The sequence below is a fragment of the Delphinapterus leucas genome, chromosome 4 (assembly GCF_059928025.1).
Source record: "Delphinapterus leucas isolate spDelLeu-1000000601 "Yukka" chromosome 4, BTC_Dleu_Yukka2, whole genome shotgun sequence".
Taxonomy (NCBI): Eukaryota; Metazoa; Chordata; class Mammalia; order Artiodactyla; family Monodontidae; genus Delphinapterus; species Delphinapterus leucas.
The window spans coordinates 123820518-123842413 of NC_143132.1; the positions used below are offsets into that span (position 1 = coordinate 123820518).

Here is a 21896-nt window from a genome sequence, read left to right on the forward strand (position 1 = left end):
ATCTTCTTTATCCATTCATCTGTCAATGGACATTTAGATTGCTTCCATGTCTTGGCTATTGTAAACAGTGCTGCAGTGAACATTGAGGTGCATGTATCCTTTCAAACCATGTTTTTCTCCAGATATATGCCCAGGAGTGAGATTGCTGGATCATATGGTAGTCATATGGCAGCTCTGTTTTTAGTTTTTTAAGGAACCTCCATACTGTTCTCCATAGTGGCTACACCAATTTACATTCCCACCAACAGTGTAGGAGGGTTCCTTTTCTCCACACCCTCTTCAGCATTTATTGTTTGTAGACATTTTGATGATGACCATTCTGACTGCTGTGAGGTGATATCTCATTGTAGTTTTGATTTGCATTTCTCTAATAATTAGTGATGTTAAGCATCTTTTCATGTGCCCCTTGGCCATCTGCATGTCTTCTTTGGATAAATGTCTATTTAGATCTTTTGCCCATTTTTTGACTGGGTGGTTTGTTTTTTTGATATTGAGCTGCATGAGCTGTTTGTAAATTTTGGAGGTTAATCCCTTATTGGTCATATCATTTGCAAATATTTTCTCCCATTCTGTGGGTCGTCTTTTCATTTTGTTTATGGTTTCTTTGCTGTGCAAACTGGAGATAATATATGAAAAGTGCTCTGCCTTTTCCTGACATTTGATAAGCATTCAGAGTATTATAGCTTTTGCTGATGTTTTCTCCTTGTTATTTGTCATCGCCCAGAACTCAGAAACCTGAAATACTGAAATTCCTTTCTGTAATAATCTTTTCCCCTTGATTGAATTAATGAAATCAATGAACTCTCTCCCCAACCTCCACCCCTTGTTTCAAATATCATCCCAACTTCTAGATTACTTCTCTGAGTTATTCTCATAATGTTCACATGTACATTTTTTTTATTTAAATGTTTAACATGTCTTCTCTTGCACTCTTCTTTAAACATAACATGTCCCGATTTAAACTTTTGATTCCTGCCCACCCCAGTCCCAACATTTTCCCACCATCTTCCCACCATCTTCCTCTCTAGTTCAGCTAATGGCATCACCATCAGCTCGGGTACCCTGGCTTAAAAAGTGAGACTCATCCTCGACTCCTCTCTTTACTTAGTCCATCAGCAACTCCTGTGGGTTCTGCTTCCAAATCTTGTTATGCATCTGACGGCATCTGACCCTCTCTCATGTCACCTCCCCAGTCTAAGCCAGCATCAGCTCCCACCTGGATTACTGCTGCCATCCCTCCCCCACTGCTTCTACTCCTGCCCCTCAAGATAAAGTTTAAATCAGATCTGGTCAATCCACTGATTAAAGTCTTCCAAAGACCCCCAACTGCAATTACAACAGATTCCAAACATTTTGCCATGAGTTTCAGGTATGATCAGACCTCTGTCTCCATCTCTGACCTCGGTTCTCTTCTTTCCCTGTGTTCCAGTCACACCTGACCTCTTTCTCTCCCTTGCTCATTGCCCAAGCTCATTGCCATCTCAAGGCCTTTGCACTTACTTTCTTGTCTTTTGGGAACTCTCTTCCTACATTTTTAGTATAATGCTTTCTGTCATAGTTCAGATAGCTGAAAGCTCACCTCCTGAGAGAGCTTTTCCCTGACCCTCCTCGAGCACCTCATCCATGTTTTTCTTAATCTTTAACTTTGTTTTCTTCATAACTGTACTACCTAAATTTAATCTTAAATATCTCTTGATATGTTTCACTCCACTAGAATATAACCTCCAACAGAGTGTCCATCTGGTTTACTGCTGTATTTTCAACACCTATAATAGTCCCTGGTACATAATAGATGCTCAGGAAATATTTGTTGAATTAATGAAGGAATGAAAGAAAGGTAACTGGGGACTAAAAGAATCACAGAACTTGTTACATGTATCACTAAATAATAATACTAACTATATAAATATATTTTTAAAGGTATAAAATGTGTTTTTTTTTCAGGATTAATTAGAATTCTTCAAATGTCAGGTAAGTTTTTGTGAATAAATTTTAATATGCTTTATTTTCAAATGTGAACTGTGTGATTCCTTTCCTTAAAAAATTGGAGTTTATTTCACTTTGAAGTCACTTGTTTAATATTTGAAGAATATATATATATATATACACATATATACATTCATTTGTTCATTTATATATATGAACATTCCTCTTTATCTTTGACAGAAAAGGATTAAAAGGGTTTTATACTGGCATATAGGTACTGCAAAAATCTCTAAAGTATGTGGGGGAAAGTTAGGTAAAGGAAAACTACAGGTAAGAGAGTAAATCTGCAAAGAGAGGTAATAGTAATAAAAAGCCTGTGATGGCAGCTTGCCTTTACAGAAGAAGACTCAAAAGTAGCGCTGCTTTTTCAAGCAATGTAGGAGATGATACAAGGAGAGAAACACCACATCTGTGGGATTTGTGTTTCTTATGAGATAAAAGTCAACCAGTTAACAGAGTCAGGACTACCTTCTAGTGAGTAATTTCTCTAATTTCAACAAGAGGACAAGCTATAACATAACAAAAGTGACTTCAGTACCTCCCTTGCAGCAATTACAATGATCTAGGTTGCTTTTAGGCAGAATATGGTAAAAATGTGACTCACTGGAGATGAAGACTGAACCACCTCCAGCTGAGTTGTGTGTAGCATTACTGCTATTTAAAGTATTAAGTATTCATTGTGTTATGTTTTAAATTTATTAAGTATTCATCATGTTATATATTAAATTTATTAAGTATTTATTGTGTTGTGCTTTGAATTTATTTAAACACAGCCATTTTCCAAAAAGGATTTGGGACTAAATCAGATGCACTCTATAAATGACTGTACTCTCCCTATTATATAATAGGAGAAAGAAGTTTTGCTACTGTGCAAGGAGTTTATGTAGATAGGAATGAGCATCAGGTCAGCTGAACACTAGCATGAAAGCTTGTTGCTTTGATCATAACAATATAATTGCTTAGTTTTATTTTTAAGTCCATATTCAGGCTAAAAATTCATCAAATATATTAATAGGTTGATGTCTAATATACATAATGAATTGCTTTTTTATAAAAAATGAGTGTATGTCATGTTGGTTATATTCATTGATGCATACCAAAATTTAAAAAATGAATATCTTCTGTAATCATATTATCATTCCCATTGTAAATCAGGCCCCCTTTCTCTCCCCCAAAATATAGTCCCCACAGGCCCTGAACAACTTGCAGATGAAATGGAGAATCAAATAAAATCACCTGATCCAAGGCCTGGTGCCCCTCCTGAGTACAATTCCCATTTTGTACCAGGTAGGTTAAATATTCAGAAAGAATCTTGCCCCTCTCCAGAAAACCATACTCATAGTTAAGATTGCTTTTAAAATTAACTAATTAATTAATGGAATGATTCAGTAAATAGATACTGGATGCCTACAGCGTGCCGAGTGGTTTACTAGATGTTAATTAGAATTATATTCCTGTCTTAGGAAGGAAGTTGTGCAAACATTGATGGCATTCTCTTTGCTTGAATGTGAAGAGAACGTTGTCCTGTGAAGAGCACAGAGGGCAGTAACTGCCTCTACTGGGGATTTGAGGGAAGCACTAACTGAGGAAATCAAGTTTTACTGGCATGTGAGGAATTTATCAATCGAAGGAAAGGGGGAAAGGGCCATACTTGCAGAATGAACATGTCCAAAAGCTCAGGGTCATGAAGGTCTGGTTGGGACAAATGGCAGGAGAATTGCAGAAAAATGGAAGTGAATGGCTTTGAGTTCTGATTCAGGAGCTTGTAGTTCAGCAAATATTTTTATAAGTCTGAATACACAACTCATACTGTACTCAGGGACTCAGGAAAATAGATACTCCTAAGTATTTGGGCAATATGTAAATTCTTTAAAATTAAAAATACTCTTACTCTTTCACTTGGTCATGGCTAAAAAAACTAAACAAACAGTATTTTTCTCGAATGAACATCCTTATGATAGATTTTCTTTTTTTTCCAGAGAACAGCAAAACATCCACAGCTAAGCCCAGCTGTTGAAACTTAACCTTAATCCTGACTTGAAGTGGAAGCTTTTAAAAAATCTTCTCTTGCTTTTCTACCAAATTCTAGCTACTGTTGTCTTTGCTGCTACTTTTTCTCCCTAGATCTCATATTCAAAGATGCCTATGGGTTTAATTATATGCAAATTGCAGGTTATTATTTTTAGAGACACACAGACACACAGCATGGAGGGTGGGTGGAGCCCTCTAGGTGCTGAATTTTGATCCTTTGCAAGATGACAGCAGTGGGGTCTTCTGGATTCTGCAGCTGTTAATTCAGGTCACCACCGACCGTGTTGTGATGTTCCAGACTAAAAGGCAAACTGGAGATATTTCTTTATACTGTTATTCTCATAAAGAGATAAAAGTGACATACTATACGTTTATATAGCAAGGTCTGTTTTTAATACCAAATAGTTTATATCTCTATGCATTTATATCTCTGTGCCTTTATATTTCTAATAATATGGTTCTTGTTGGTATATGTTGAGACTTTGAGAATGTTAGGATCCTTGACCTTGTGCATTAGACTGTTACGTTCTCAACTGTAGTGTGCCTCCCCTTCCCCCTCCCCTCTCCCTTTTTAAGCTGCTTCACAAGATTTGGAAGCTCCCTGATTCACTTTTACTTTCCTTTCAGTGGGTAGAAGAACGGTTGGTTGGTTGCTTGCTTGCTTGCTTACTTGGTTGGTTCTTTGTTTTTCAGTTATGCTGTTAAACTAAAAATCTCTGTTAAACTCCCTTACTGTTCATGTGACTGTTCTCTTTATGGTGTTTGACCAGTGATGCCGTGAGTTCGGGAAGATCTTCGCTGAACAGTCTTTTCCCCTATTGTTCATCCATTGTCAGTGTTTTATGTTGACCATGTGAAGGACATTAAAGCCCTAAAACATCTAAAAAAAAAACCAACTCTTACTTTTGACTAAGGAAATAGTTTTAATCAGGATTATATTCAAATACATTTTAGTGATTTAGAAAATGATAAAGTATAGTGATATTTCTTTAAATATGTATTTAAGTGTTTGTTTAGAGGCAGAAACCAGTGAGTTAGGCTGTGAAAGAGCAGAAGAAACCCCAGTATCCACAGGATGATGGCAAGGATGTTGTCTTGGCTCCAGACATATGATTCATGGAGCTCAGGTAGCCTTTGCCCCGGCAGTGTTTTCTGAAAACAGGGCTTCCTTTTCCCCTTTCCCTCATGTGTATGCATGTTGTGTGAATCTGATCCAGTATAACCCCTCATTATGGCTTAACCCCTGCTAAATCCAAGTTTTTGACGACCCTACATTGTAATATCACTATATATACATTTCTCTATGTTTTACTTCAGTGGCTATCAACATTATCTACATAATCTGTCTTAGATTCACCAGTCACTCTATATCCAAGAACTTAGGTTCCAGTAGAACAGAAACTCCACCGTTTCTAAGAAGTAAGCATTGGTTATAAATCATGTTCTGCTCATCTGGGAAAGTGTCTGTCTCTTCCTTTCTGTATCAAAAAAATAGCACAACTAATGAATTTTCAGTTATGAAAATCAGCAACAAAAACTCACTGTGATCACCATCTAGTGGCTGAACTATATACTTATTTATACTGATGCAAATTGTGTGCCCTTGATTCACATTAAGGAACTTGAAATACTAGAAATTTTAGCTTTAATGAATTCCTTTAAATTCAATTATATAATTCCATTTGCATTACATTACTGGATATTTGTTAATAATTTGAAAATAATTTTGGGCCAAATATGTTTAAAAACATAGTTAATAAAGAAGGCTTTGTTATATGTAGTCTATTTAAAGAGGAAAATGACATACTTTTTTGAAATGAAAAAGGATGATAATATGCAAAATAACTAAGGAAACACAAATCCCATAAAGCAGTATTTCTCAGTATTTTCCTACCTACTAGCATTGGTAGGAAAATGCTCCATAACAGAGTTCTTTATTTAAATAAGTGTGGGATACTATAGTTACACAAAGTTAAACATGTTTTGTTGTGTTTTCCTGCAGAACAATCAGAACCCTTAACGGCAGTTTTAAAGCTTAAAAGAGAGCATAAAACATTTCCCACACGTAATTAGATTGTTTTTTTCTTCACTTCTCTTAACCTCTCTGAATAATACATACTTATAACAAAAATCATTTGATTACATACATTTGTATACAATTTTTTTTAGAAGTATAGTCTCTAATCTGAATAGCACCATAATCTAAATTGTAATTTCTTTTCTAATTTATTGATCCTCAAATTTTGTTCCATGACGTACTTTTATCTTAATATCACATGGTTAATACCAGAAGAATTAATCATCAACTCATTGAAGTGATATAACAATTAGTATTTTTGAGATAGTTTGTGTGACTTTTTAGGTGCATTGTATGCTTTTTAATAATAGTTCTAAAAAAATGATGAGCGGGATTTCCAAGCCAATTTGGGTACTCTTAAACACAGCTCTTAAAGGAATTAAAGTCTGTTCTTCACAACAAACTGAAACGTGAAATTTCCTCCATTTTTTCTAAAGACATTAGCACTTTTTTCTCACTTAGCTCTAATTTAACATTGTTTCTAGTTACCATTATTTTTCTGTTAGTCTCTCCTGACTCCTGGTCTCTGTCAAGAGGTCTGTGCTCTCTACCCTTAAAAATGGGTATTCCCCAGAGGCCCTTGGGCCACTCCCCTGTCCAGCCCTGCCCTGTCCTCTCTCTCACCTCTTCCATTCACCTGTCCTTTTACACTCTCCTAAGTTCTACTGGGAATACCCCCATATGGTTTCATTTGCCTTTAACCACTTACGAATCCCTTAGCCCCTACCCACATCAGTCTCCTCTGCTCTAAACTTGCATTTCCACCTGCCTGTAGACCACTTGCCCTGGGTGACCCAGGATCTCAAACTCAGTGATTCCTCAGTGCATCTTGGGCATCTCACTCCGGAACACGGGCCCTCTGTTCTTTCTCTACACTGGAGGCCTGCAGGGACCCACGTCAGAAACTTGAGAATCTTTCCTCACATCCAGTCTATTGCCAAGACAATATGTCTCTTAAACATCGATTATTATTTCTCCACTTTCTACTCTTTTCATCACAATTAAACTCCCTTACCTCACATCTAGACTCCTGCAGGCACCTCCTTCCTAATTTAACCTTCTCATTCATAAAGGTTCTAAATGTAAAACTGGTCACTCCATTTTACATTTTACTAGCATAAAGTTCAGGTTCTTTGCACAGAGCATAGGTCTTTCATAATCGTCACTTCCTCCCCACCTTCCTTTCTGTTTTGTTTGCTAAATCTCTATATATGCATGGCCTTTATTCCTGTGGTACTGAGCTTCCTCTGTGCAGCTGCTCATTTTGTACCTGCTGTATCTAAAACTTTTGCTCATCGTAAAGGTGCTGGCTGGGTCTAATGTGTCAGCACTTACATCACAGGGTATCTCTTCTGCCTAGGTTAGTTGCCCCTCCTCTCTAATCACTTCACATACTATGCGTCTACCAGTGAATATGTTACAGACCCAGGTCCTTGGACAATTTAATCAACAGAAATTGTTAAGAAGCCAGATGAGAAGTTGAAGCAGGGCTTTACTGGCATTCCTGCTACAGCAGAGGGAGCGGGAGCAAGAAGCAGGTGGCCTTGCTCACTCCCCGAGGCAGGGGCTGAGCTGGTTCCTTAACTGGGGTGAGGGTAGGGACGGGTCAGTGGGTTGGGCAGGAGGCATAGCCTGGGTGGTCTTCCCACCCCCTTGGTGGTGCTGTGTGCAGAGATCATGCACAGGACCCTGCTTTTGCATGCAACCGTTCATAATATTTCCATATGATGCATTTTAATTTCTGTAAGTTTAGTAATGTCCCCATTTTCACCCCTGTGTTTAATAATTGAAGTCTATTTTTTTTTCTTGGTTAGTCTGGCTTAAGGTTTCTCAATTTTGTTGATCTTTTAAAAGAACCTACTTTTGGTTTTGCTGATTTTTAAAAAATTAATTAATTAATTTATTTTTGGCTGTGTTGGGTCTTCGTTTCTGTGCGAGGGCTTTCTCTAGTTGTGGCAAGCGGGGGCCACTCTTCATTGCAGTGCACGGGCCTCTCACTATCGCGGCCTCTCTTGTTGCGGAGCACAGGCTCCAGACACACAGGCTCAGTAGTTGTGGCTCACGGGCCCAGTTGTTCCGAGGCATGTGGGATCTTCCCAGACCAGGGCTTGAACCTGTGTCCCCTGAATTGGCAGGCAGATTCTCAACCACTGCGCCACCAGGGAAGCCCAGTTTTGCTGGTTTTTGTCTATTGTTTTTCCTGTTTCATTTCACTCACTTCTACTTCAGTGTTTATTATTTCCTCCTGCTTGCTTTGGGTTTGATTTATTTCTAAGGTGGAAAGTTGGGTTACTGATTTGAGCTATTTCTTTTTTAGTGTAGGTGTTTACAGCTGTCAGTTTCCCTCTAAGCATTGTTTTAGCTGCATCCCATAAGCTTTGGTATATTGTGCTTTTGTTTCATTCATCTCAAAGTATTTTCTCATTTCTCTCATGATTTCTTTTTACCCCTTTGTTTATTTAAGAGTGTATTGATTTATTTCCTCATATTTGTGATTTCCAAAATTTCTTCTATTATTATTGATTTCTGGTTTTATTCCATTGTAATAGAATATACTCTGTATGATTTCAGGTATCTTAAATTTGTTGAGACTTGTTTTATGGCCAACCAGTAGGTCTCTCCTGGAGAAGGTTCTATGTGCATTTGAGAAGAATGTTTAGTCTGTTGTTGTTGGGTAGAGTGTTCTATACATGCCTGTTATGTATTGTTTCATTTATAGTGTTTTTCATGCTTCTATTTCCTTTTTGATCTTCTGCTTAGGTGTTCTATCCCTTATTGTGAGTGGGGTATTGCAGCCTCCACCTATTGTTCGTTGGATTGCCTATTTCACTTTTTAGTGTGTCAGTTTTTGCTTCATGTATTTTGAAGCTCTGTTTTTAGGTGTATATAATTGTTATGTCTTCTTGATGGATTGACACTTCTGTTATTATAATAAAATGTCCTTTACCTCTAGTAACAGTTTTTGTCTTAAAGTATATTTTGTCTGACATGAGTATTGTTATTTCACTAGTTTTTATTAATGAAGTACTAATGCAAAGTTCAAGGATGAACCTTGAAAACTTGCCAAGTAAAAGAAACTAGATACAAAGGCTATGTCACATGATTTTATTTATATGAAATGTCCGGATTAGGCAAATCTATAGAGATAGCGGTTTCCAGGGACTGGGGGAAAAGATGGGGAATGACCGCTAATGGGTATGGGATTTTTGGGACGGGTGATGAAACTGTTCTGGAGTTAGATAGCAGTCATTAAAAGAACCCCTTTGGGGGGCTTCCCTGGTGGCGCAGTGGTTGGGAGTCCGCCTGCCGATGCGGGGGACACGGGTTCGTGCCCCGGTCCGGGAGGATCCCGCATGCCGCGGAGCGGCTGGGCCCGTGGGCCATGGCCGCTGGGCCTGCGCGTCCGAAGCCTGTGCTCCGCAACGGGAGAGGCCACAACAGTGAAAGGCCCGCGAGATGCAAAAAGAAAAAAAAAAAAAAAAGAACCCCTTTGAAGTTAAGTAGACCTTACTATCTTTATGACCTTAAACAATAATAACAGTAAACATAGTAACAAAAAATTAACCATGCTAATTATATGCTAGGCCTTACGCTAATCCTACTATAACCTAATGAAGTAGGTATATTATTATCTCCAAAGAAGGAAGCTAATGCCTAGAGGCTAACATGTTAACTTGATATTTCAACCTTACTTCTGTACCTCTGAAATGGGAATAATTGTCTCATAAGGCTTAAGAGGATTAAATGAGTTAATATGTAAATCCCCTTAGTACATTTTGGTACATCCTACACACTCGTAAAATGGAACACCTTGTTATTTTTAAGTGGAGGTTGTGTGATTCATATCATCTCCATGTAAAAAGTCATGCTAATTTCCAATATATTGTAGTGTTTATAATGTATAACACTTTCATTTGTTTTTGAACACAGGGCCCCCTGGACCAGCTGTCCCTCCTCCTGCAGGCCACCCAGGAGGCTTGCCTGTGGGATACTACAGTCCACATCAGCCCACTACCTTCCCCTTGTACATGCAAGCTGGTGGTAGCCATCCTATCCAGTACCAGCCTGGAAAATATCCTGCACCACAACATTCTGCTCCAATAGTATGGATGCCAATGCCAACTGTTATGCCAAACTGTCCTCCAGGTCTGGAATATTTAGCCCAGGTACTCCACACAAATCCAAATTATTTTCTTACAAAGTATGACTGGGGATCCAAAAAAAAGAGACTGGATAGAGTGGATAAAGGGATGGGTCAGTGATGACAGATGTTTGTGAGACTATCGGAGTGGTAGTGCTAATTTCAGAAATGTGAACGGGGAACAAAGAAGATAGGGATTTTTTTGGTGGGATGATATGGTTTTTGTGAAGGTTGTATATTGAATTTTAAGACATTCAAGATGTCCTATCGAAGGCAGTTTAAAAACTAGGAATTGGAATAGAAGAAAAATTATCAAAGATGTTAATTGGAGTGTCATTTGCTTAGAAGTAAAGGCTGAATGTCAAGAAAAGCAATATTACAAAGAACAGAACAGACCAGTAGACAGTGAGTAAATCACCCAGTGCCTCAGGCCATTGCTATTTCTCACCACCCATAGTTTTCATCAACCAGTCTTGTCACCTCCCAAAGCATACAAGGTAAATAAAAATAGGGGACCTCCAAGGATACTGTTTCAGGTCAAGGTCCGGAGAACCCCTTTCCACAACACAGAGACTCTCTAATTTTTATCTAGATGGACATTCTAGGACTGGGCCACCCGTTTCAGAAACTGGGGCAACATGCCCACAGGTTTGTGTACCATCAAATGGTATTGTTTAAAAACCCATGTCAGAAATAAAAATGTTGCTTAATGAAAATAAGATAAACCTAGTATTGCAAATCCCCTAGAAACTACTAAATCATGTTTCACTTTTAGAAAAAGCAAGTGTTGGAATATTGATGCATTATAAGCAAGGGACTTGCCAATTCAATACATGTCTCCCCACCGTAGTCAACCAAATGTTCTTTGGAGTTGACATGTTTCTCTTTTCAGTTTTATATACTGACTGTTAATCCTGTGCATTGAAAACCATTGTTACAAAGTTCTAGTGTTGATCTTTGAAAGTAATACAGTTGTATCAGGAAAATTTGGATTTTACATAAACCAAAAACTTTATTAACCTGTTGTTTGGCAAAATATTGACAAAGCCAGTCATTCAGGTACAGTGCTAGAGTAACCCCTACATTATTTTGGAAGCTTATAAAATGCTTATAAGTTAGCCAAGTTTAGAAAGTTTATTTTTTACTTGATGATAAATATAGAAAATTTCCTTAGAAATCCAATATCTAGAGTCATTTCTTTTTAAAAATGTATAGCTTTAATATTGTTCATTTAAATATTAAAAAACCATTTTCTTAATTTCTTCTATTACTTTCAGTGAAGTTAAATGGGCATATTTTATGAATTCTATTTTCCCTTTCAGCAATGTTTTTAGTTTAAAAAAAAATTGAAAAAGAAATAATACAGGTTTAGAGCCAGACAAACCTGGGTTTTAATTCTAGCTCTACTCTCTCCTCACTCTACTACCTTGAGTAACTTTTCTAACCTCTTGGTGCTTGAATTTCATCATCTATAAAATAGTGCTAGTCATACCTACCCTATTGGTTGTTAGGAGAATTTTTAATGAGATAAGGTTTGTAATGTGCCTAATATTTTTGGCACATGGGACCCACACAGTGGATAATAGCTGTGAGGATGTTTTTAGTTGTGTGTAGGTGGAAGACACAGAGCCAGGCATCTAAGCATTTTTTCATCCTAGGCTTTTATTTTTTATTTTTGGCTGTACCTTAGTTCCCCGACCAGGGATTGAGCCCATGCCCCCTGCAGTGGAAGTGTGGAGTCTTAACCACTGGACTGCCAGGGAAGTCCCTATCATAGTCTTTTTGCCATCTCGTGTGCAAATTACATGAATCATTATCAGGACTATCCTGACACTTTAACATCCAGAGTAGCAGGTTTATATTATTTCTAGAATATTGGCTTGGCCAGTGACAACACACTTTGTTAGAACTGCTTCTTAACAACCGTAGTATCTTATTGGGTAAACTTCTTTCACAGTAACAGGCATTTCTTTAGAATATTTTGCTCAGCAGTAGAAGCTCTTACCAAGTAGTGAATATTTTTACTTTTTAGTTATAGATGTTTAAGAGTCCCTAGAGTTTTTCAAAGGGACTGTAAACCACCCTAGTGGCCACTTTTGATAATTTTGTAAGACATGTTTAGGCCCTCTCACCTGATTGTGTTTTCATAAAAGAAAATTTTTTTTTTTTTTTTTGCGGTACGCGGGCCTCTCACTGTTGGGGCTTCTCCCGTTGCGGAGCACAGGCTCCGGAGGCTCAGGCTCAGCGGCCATGGCTCACGGGCCCAGCTGCTCCGCGGCATGTGGGATCTTCCTGGACCGGGGCATGAACCCATGCCCCCTGCATCGGCAGGCGGACTCTCAACCACTGCGCCACCAGGGAAGCCCGAAAAATTTTTTAATGAAAGAAAGATTGTATCCTCTCTATACCCACCTGTAAAGGATCACGCCACAAAATGTTTATGTCAGGTTACATTATTTAAAATTTTATTTATTACCACAGTAATGTAGTGTTCATTAATTAATGTATTCAACAAACATTTGGTAAAATATGGCATTTCAGGCAATGTTCCGGGCTCAGGCATTAGGAATGATCTAATCTAAATTATCTACAGTTAGATAGATATGAGTAGTCTGTCCTTAAGGGGGTTTCTTTTCTGCTAGGATGTTCTCAAGTATAACAGATGATGGGCCAAAGTGTTTATCTTGACAGTGATTCCTAAATAAAGTTAAGGTAGAAGTTGGTCTAATGATATTACCAACCTCCCTTTTCAAGGGATTCCATCCTTGGAGAATGTTTCCTCTCCTTTGCCCTCATCCTATTCACATGCTTCCCGCTCTCTTGGATCTTCCCCTATTAAAGTCTGCACTTAGGGAAGACCCTGGCATCAGCAGCCCAAGTGAATGGAAGTCAGTGTGTTAACCTCTTTCAGAGGTACTGTGACGTAATATGAGATCGGACATTCCTGTGCAAGGTCCACCCTGCTTCATTCACTCTCCCTAAGCCACTGAGAAAGTTGGCTTCTCTGTGGCTGGTCCATGTTAAACTGTCCCGAACTTCCTGACAAGTCCAGTCTGTGGGTGACATATCAGAGAGACCAATGAGTAGGAACTGAACTAGGCAACATAGCTTCTTCTAGGTGCTGTTACTGAAGCAGGAGGATGATTTTCTGATATTTTAGAGAATTGTTTCAATATTTTACAGTGGACCTGGAGGAAAGTGTTCTATCTGGACAGCTCTGCTAATAACCATCTGATCAGGTGCAGATGGGCTGATTTTGCTTGATAAAAATGTTTTTGATTCCATTCAGTTTCAGAGAGATATTTTTGTATCAGTTGATACATTTAATTTCTGTCTCATCAGTTTTTTTTCTAATACTGGTTTGATTTGATTCTGTTATTTCTCTCTCCTAATTGCTTTGTTCTATCCCAACAGTTGGACAACATACATGTTCTTCAGCATTTTGAATCCCTGGAAAGTATGTATAATTTTGTAGTGTCCAGCAATATTTGAATCAGGTGAAAATTTGCATTATCCAATATCTAGTTCCTTATTTATACTGATCATTTTTTAGTGGTTCAAAGAGAAAAGACTATCCTCTATTACCCTATCTTCAAGAAAGTAATAAAGGGACTTAACTTTGTATAATTTTATCTGTTTACACATCATACATGAGCTCTTAGATTTCAAAAGGACTTAAACATTTTTACCTGATCTAACGCCCTATCCTTTACCCATCTCAACTCCTCCATATTCACTTTTTATGGACAAGGGAAAGAAGGAGCAAAAAGACTAGATGAGCTAGTCAAGGGCACCCTAGTCAGCTAATCAATGGCAGAGCTGGAAATAGAGTCTCAGTCTGCTGAGTTCTAAGTCCAATGCTGTGGAAGTAAGAAAAAATCACGGTAAACACAATGCCTGTTCTCAGTTCCCCTCACTGTATCAGATCTACACCCTCATTTCATTCATTTTACCTCCACATAGAGCCTTTGACTTTTCTTATTTGGTTTTCTTATTTGCAATTAGTAATGACCCTAATCCTCTCAGCATATTTCATAAGCTGATTAATTCATGGTCTGGTGTATAATTTCCTTTAAATGTTTTTATAATTAAAGTTTTCTTAATTCAAGTACTCCAGGAATATTGTTTCCAATCTTTGCTTCTATGTGGAAAAGTTTTAAAAATCATTTTACACTGAACTTCTTAAAAGAAATGTTTTAAAAGTTCAAAATTACCTATATACTTATAGGGCATATGAATTACAATGGCATTCTAATAATTGCATATTTTTCACCTGAAATTTTTTAAAAAGCTCTTTTGCTTTAGGCCCCTGTGAAATACTACAAAAGGACTTCTTGAGGCCCATTTTAACTGCTTCTAAAATAAGATGGCTCTCTCATTTTTAGTGATAACAGGTTTTGAAACGAATAATACATATGATATTAAAAACAACCTGGGCCAGATGGTTTACTTTGTGACCGAAGACACAGTTGATTATACCAGGAATGCTTATCGGACACTGAGGCCCTTTGTGCTCCGGGTCACTGACTGTATGGGCCGAGAAATCATGACAATGCAGAGACCTTTCAGATGCACCTGCTGTTGCTTCTGTTGCCCCTCCACCAGGCAAGAGGTAAGAGGACAGAAGTCTCATCCGTTGTTTCTTCCTGATCCAACTCTTCCCTGCACGGTTGTGCTCCTTCCAAAGCTACACAGGAGGGGACTTTCATGGCACAGGCAGAATGGAAGAAGATATTGGGATGAGGGGAGGAAGGAAGCCAAATGCCAAATTGTCTTACCTATGGAAAAACCACAAAGACATTTTTCATGTGGGTTCATGTCTTCAGGTGCTAGTTGTGGGGGGGGGTCAAGCACAAATGAGGGTTATTTAGTCAGTGATCGCAATTCTATCAGCTGTGTCTACTGAATTAGAAATTAGTCTGTTACCTAGAACACACATTTGTCTAAATGTGCCTACATATCCCCAAATGAGGTCACACTAAATGTAGACATGCTTTTAAATAGGATCGGAAGAAACTTCAGATACTTTTACTCTACCCATCATAATCTACACCTTGTTACAGATAAAGAAAGGGTGGCTAAAAAAGTATAAGTGCCTGAGGATGGTGTTACACTGGGTAGATGCTGGAACTAGGAAGCAGTTGTGCCAAGTTACAGTTTAATTGCTCTTCTATAATCTGTGCTGCCCTAGGAAAATTGCCTGCTACAGGGAAGAGAAAAGTTTTAGAGAGAGATCCAAGAGAATCTGAATTTCAAATATGCCACCTACTTAAAAGTGGGCAATTTACTTAACCTGTTTTAGCCTCAGTGTTCTTAATACGTTAACTGGGCAGAAGAAAATACCTCCTAGGATTACTGGGATTTTAATTATATGTTAAGTACCAGCATTTTCAATAGAGTTTACTTATAGCCTCTGTGCCTTGATTTATTCACCTATAAAATGGAGATATTAATAGTACCTATCTCATAGGATGGTTATTTTGAGGATCATATAGTAAGTAAATGTCAACTGTGTTAGCATAGTGCCTGGCAAATAGTTTAGTGCTCAGTGAATATTAGCAATTGTCAGATAGCTTACTCCTTTGTCATTATTGTCTTTGTATAATAACAGTCTTATATTTGAGATCAGTCTCCACTTCATCCTGTACTTATACACACATACTGTTGTCTTCACAACATACAATTTTCAGAATGCCTCTTTTCTCTTGTTTCCTATTACACTTGTCATGTCTGAGATGTCAGTCTAAGAAGCTAGCATGTTACTTTCTCATGGATTGTGCCAGAAGACATGAGAACCCTAGGTCAGGGGCAAAGGACTTTATTACAGCACAGTAAGCAGCATGAGCTCCAGCACATGTGCGTAGGTCCCCTCATCCCCAAGTTCTACAAGGATGACTCAGCAGATCCCAGGTAGGTGCTACATATGCAGCTAAGGGACACGGAGCTTGGAGAACTGACCATTTTATAACAAGGAGTAATTTTGTCCCAAAGGGAACATGACTTCATCTCTCAAGGCTGTTCACTGAAATACAGCCCTAAGAAATAGACTGGGGATAATGGAAGACTCTTTCCCAGTGACAGTTTCCCTAGTTCTTGAATGAATTAGGAACATACCTAGATTGTGTGTCTCTGTGTATGTGTATACCTATACATGTAGCATCTTCACCTCTGTCACTGCTTCATTTGCAGCTGGAGGTGCAGTGTCCTCCTGGTGTCACCATTGGCTTTGTTGCCGAACACTGGAACCTGTGCAGGGCAGTGTACAGCATCCAAAATGAGAAGAAAGAAGATATGATGGGAGTGCTTGGGCCATGCTCAACCTATGGCTGTGGTTCAGATTCTGTTTTTGAGGTAAACAAATATAAAAATAAATGTTTCTACTATTTTTTCTACATCTACTAACAGACCTCAGAATGATGTGCTTTTAGATGATTTTTTTGTGTGTGAATGAATAAAGTAATGTGAGGAAAGAGTTAACTAACCAGTTGACATTGAAAAATTTTCAAATTATCATTAGGGGATTGCTTAATGTTTTCCACAATGTGAGCTTCTTTTGCATGATTTCAGTGTTTGATAAAGATAAGAAGAAACCATTTAAAACATTAAACCTGAGAATAAATAGCCTAACCTAATCCATCTATTTTATTCTTGGCTGTATTTCACTAACCATTTTTACCAAAGATTTCCAGGAACAGAATATAGGTCCTGAGTAATGAAAAGGCCCCACATATCACAGAGCCAATAGAGCACCCCTGAGGTTGTGCAAATTGCTTATTTGCAAGATAGAAGTCTGTCTGCATCCTCAAGAAACAAGACAACACTCATAAACCAGGATAAATCTTATAGTGGATTATAACATTTTCTGGAAGAAGGAAAATCCTTCTGTTCTGCCTTCATCTCAATGGCCACAAAATGATAGCTTATTACTCTTAACAGTTGTGACAAAGGAGATTCCTGGGCTTCTTAAAGAGTTCTTTCTAAATGCCTCACAATTCAACAAAATTGATAATCCAGAATTGCTCATTCAAATATTTTCTATGACACCCGATAAACTTTCCTTAGTTCTCATTTTACATAACCATATCATCAACCATGACTTATTTATTAAAAGGCCATTATAGATAGATAGAAAATGTAGATAAGCCAGATTTCGAGGGCAGGGTGTGTGGGTCATTTTAATCACCAAAATGTAGTGTTTGGTTATTATCCTTGTGGCAGGTGCCTTCTAGAAGCTGAAGCCCTTTGGGATTCTGACATACTTTAAGAAGACAGGGCCCACAAAAGCCTGAGTGATCATATGGATTTTGTGAAGTGAAAAGAGCCATACCACCTTGCTTTTGCTAACATGTTTCCCTCGACTGGGAAAGACTCCCTCCCAATCCCCAATTCCCACCCTTTGCTATATGAAAAAGAATTTCAAAATCAGTTTAAATCATACCTCCTCTGACAGGCTTCCCTAATAACTCATTTGAGGGTGAAGAAAGAACACTGGCCTGAGAATTGTAAGATACTCCCCAGCTTGGTTGTCAACCAGTTGCAAGGCACTTAACCCTTCTTGGCCATAATTCCCTATTTGAAATTATATTATTACTATATTCATTTCCTGCACCATATTTATACTACCTCAGTGTAAACTGCTTATAAACAGGAGAATAAAGCATGTAGTTTAACACCTTTCAATCATAAAGTCACATTCTTGTCTTTCTAGGTCATATCCCTTGATGGTGTATCCAGTATCGGCAGTATTACTCGGAAGTGGAATGGTGTGTTATCAGCAATGAGTGATGCTGACCACTTTGAAATTCACTTCCCGTTAGACCTGGATGTGACAATGAAAGCCATGATTTTTGGAGCTTGCTTCCTCATTGTAAGCCTTTTGCTTCTGAGTTATCCTGAGAGAATTATTCTTTCTGATGAGAAGCAGTGTAGTGCAGTAGAAAGGCAATACGATTTGAAGCTGTCTCTGCCACTTACTAGTTATATGTCTTGCAAAGTGTTTAACACTTGCAAGCCTCAGTTTCCTTATTTGTAAAATGGAAATGAAAATACATATATATATTTCAGGGTTATGAGTATTAGCTATCATATGAGTAAAGGGGCCGGGAGAGTGCTTGAAAGATACTAGGCATCCAGTGGGTGTAATTGTCATCATTTCATGTTACTTACCATTCTCACTACTTAAAGATGCCTGTTCTTTGATTTCTTAGTGAAATAAAATAACTCTAAAGCTGATGTTCTCTCCCTTCATCTATTACCTCTTTGTCAATATACCTAAGATTTATTAGGTACAATTTCCTTGCTGTATTCCTGTCTGATTAGTGGCTAATATTCATAAATCATAGAAATAAAATTGATAGCATTTACCTTAAAAACCTAATTAACATATTGCAATTGGTATATTTAACATTTTTAATATTGATTATCAAGTTTTTCCTCCTTTCAACAAGGAAAATTTACTTAATTGGTACCCCAAATGGAAAACTTATTGACTACCCAGTTTCAGATTTGCAATTGCTGTTCTTCATATTAGGTTCTCTTCATGAAAATTTCATTAGCTTGATTTATTCTTAACTGGAATGAGATCACCTGATAAATTATGAAGAATAACATTTTGTGCATTGCACCTAATTATCTATTTACATTCTTTATTTATATAATTATTTATCTATCTAATTTGATATTTATCTATACATATAATTCTTTTTCCAATTTCAGGACTTCATGTATTTTGAGAGCTCTCCACCACAACGTTCATCCACTCATAATTGATGGATACCGCAAATCAGCAATTCTGATTAATGAAAAAAATTTAGAAAAGTTGGTTGGGCTTACAGTCAGCCCTCAATTATTCACAAATATATTTATCTGCTCTTGCAGATTATTGTTATTGGGTATTAGCTTTGACAGGTAGGCTGAGCGTGTAAGTGAAAGAACACATCTAAACATGTGTTTCAATTGAGTATCTGTCTACCTGTCTACTTGGTAGACTAGGAGTTTACCTGAAAAAGTTATGACCCATTAACCAAGTAAACATATATATAGTGAACTTGAAAATGCTTTAAACATGAGATGAGGGGAAATGAATCCCAAAGCTTTCACATTAATTGATAGTAAAATGATGGGCTTTTTAGAGCAATCTTTGTTGAGATAGAGTAATATAGCTTCTAACTCTGACCCTCTCCTCTCCATCAACATGTGCAGTTACTGAAGACAAATTTGATTCCAGGTGGAAAGAATGATACTCTTCATTGTTAAAAACAAAACGGAAGGCAGAGAGGAATACTATGTTTTATTGCCCAAGGAAAATTTTACTTGTGCAAATGTATCAGAACCTTATTTTGCAAACTTCATAAAAATTTCAATGGAAATTTTTATTTTATTACAAAATAAAACATGTTTTTCATATCATAAGGTTATATTTTCTATGCCTCATTTACTAGCATACACAATCAGGAGCTGCCTCTGTATGAAGATAGAGTCAGACTACCAGGGCCATTAACCAATCTAGATCTCTGAGCAGTTTAGAGACATCAGTGCCCTTATGAGAAGCTTGTATTTAATACATTTAACCTCTCTTGGTTATAGATGTCTTACATGTAAAATAGGTTTGGTCGAATCTCTAGGATTGCCTATTGAACCTGTGTCTCATTTGATATGACACAGAGGAGATGAGTTTTTTTTTCTTACAAGAAGATCCCTGATTTGAACTGTGCTGTTCAAATTGCAAGAGTTGGAGTTTTGTTTTTAAATTTTGAAATGTGACATTCTGCATAGCACTTTGTAAAAGCAAAAATTACAAATGCAGACACTGCTTAATATTGTTTTGCTGTTTTTTATTTAAATGATAGATAAATCTGTATCTATGCAAAGAAAATGATAAAACACAGCAAACATGCTGCTTCTCTGGGATCTATAGCTTATCAGTAAAGATTATTTGTATCAACATAGTAAAAGTATAAATTACACTTATTTGTATTAACTAGTTAAAATCACAGTGTATTAGTGAATACACTCTGATAAATCAACTTGCCTCTACTGCACTTTAGCTTCCTATCTGGACCTGAACTGTGTTCTTTCAACACAGCCAGTACATAGAATGGAATGTATTCTTCCACTGCTCTTTATTAAAAGAAGCAAGACTGAGTGTTCTTTGGTATGAGATGAAGGCCTTCACCCACAGTTCCTATTGAAGTGAAAGAAAGGTGCCTCATTTTAAAATTATATTCATCTTTTCATGGTAAATGTTGTTTTACCCAGTTTCTTGTAATGTTCATTTTTATATGCTACTACTAGCTTTCTAAAAAAATGTAAAAACTGCTTGTTTCTAAAATAATAATTACCTTATATTTAAGGCAATTGTAGTCTTAAATGGACAGATATATTATTTCTTATAATGATGTCTGACATTTGATAGAGCAAATCAGACAATAGTATTCAGAAAGTTTACTATATAAACTTTTCATTTTTACTTGCCTACATCCCTACATTCTAAGACCTGATGCATAATACTAAGAAAAAATTATTTCTAGCATGACATTTTAAATTTCCGTTTAAAGTTGTTGTGGTATTAACATGTCTCTTACAATTTCTTTCTTTAAAAATAATACTATGTTTCTTATATTTTTATACTACAGTTTATATTATAATTTTTATGTTTCTTAACGATATTTCATTGTGTAAAACTGATCAGATTGATTAACAAAACAAGCCATTCTCTGAAATGTGTGTGTTTTCATGTTTCATCATATTGTTTTTGGCTTCTAAATAAATATAATATAGTTTATAGTAAAATACTGTTTTATTTTTGACTTGTGATTGAGGCCTTGCAATAGGCTGGATGTTTGTATGCCCCCCCCCCAAATTTATGAATTACCTGTGTGACGGTATTTGGAGTGGAGCCTTTGGGAGGTGATAGGTCATGTAGGTGGAGCCCTCATGAATGGGATTAGTGCCCTTATAATCTGCCAGCCTTGATCTTGGAATTCCCATCCTCCAGAGTTAAATGTTTGTTGTTTAAGCCTCTCAGTCTGCAGTATTTTTGTTATAGCAGCCCGAACAAACTGACAGAAATTGGTACCGAGAAATGGGGATGCTGCATAACAAATATGTAAAAATATGACACTGGCTTTTGCACTGGGTGAGGAATAGAGGCTGGAAGTTTTAAGGTGCATACTGGTAAAAACCTATATTGACATGAACAGAATTTTAAAGATAATTCTGATGAGAGCTTAGGAAGAAAAGAGGCAAACTGTAGAGAAAACCTCAGTCTTCTTAGAGAATACCTAATTAAACATGAACAGGATATTGGTAGAAATATGGACAATAAAGACCAGGATGGAAATGAGGAACATGTTATTGAAAACTGTAGAAGTGATCCTTATCGTAAAGTGGCCAAGAACTCTGGCAGAATTGTGTCCATGTTCTAGTGTTTTGTGGAAGGTAGAACTTGCAAGTGGTGAAATGGGATACCTAGCTGAAACAATTTCTAAGCAAAGTGTTGAAGTGCAGCTTGGCTCCTCCTTACTGCTTACAGTAAAATTCAACCTGAGAGAATGGACGTAAAGATGGGATTGTTAAGCAACAAGGAAGCAGAATTTATTTACTTATTTAGAATTTTATTTTATTTATTCTTTTATACAGCAGGTTCTTATTAGTCATCCA

At 37.2% G+C, this 21896-nt stretch overlaps 1 protein-coding gene across 1 annotated transcript; it reads left to right on the forward strand.

The window, feature by feature from the left end:
* Positions 1–3118: 3118 nt before the first annotated feature.
* On the forward strand, positions 3119–20940 carry PLSCR4 (phospholipid scramblase 4). Its single transcript, XM_022582703.2, has 7 exons — positions 3119–3273; positions 10025–10260; positions 13650–13692; positions 14621–14847; positions 16425–16586; positions 17944–18102; positions 18951–20940. Exons 1-7 carry the CDS (start codon positions 3201–3203, stop codon positions 19002–19004), a joined length of 954 nt encoding a protein of 317 aa, XP_022438411.2. The 5' UTR covers positions 3119–3200; the 3' UTR covers positions 19005–20940.
* Positions 20941–21896: the final 956 nt, after the last annotated feature.

What these genes read in the sequence shown, in the direction of transcription:
- PLSCR4 (XM_022582703.2), top strand. Translation starts at nt 3,201, where the DNA reads ATGGAGAATCAAATAAAATCACCTGATCCAAGGCCTGGTGCCCCTCCT. An exon ending in GTTCAGATTCTGTTTTTGAG is followed by an intron (nt 16,587 to 17,943) that starts GTAAACAAATAT and finishes TTGTCTTTCTAG; the next exon opens with GTCATATCCCTTGATGGTGT. An exon ending in TTGGAGCTTGCTTCCTCATT is followed by an intron (nt 18,103 to 18,950) that starts GTAAGCCTTTTG and finishes TTCCAATTTCAG; the next exon opens with GACTTCATGTATTTTGAGAG.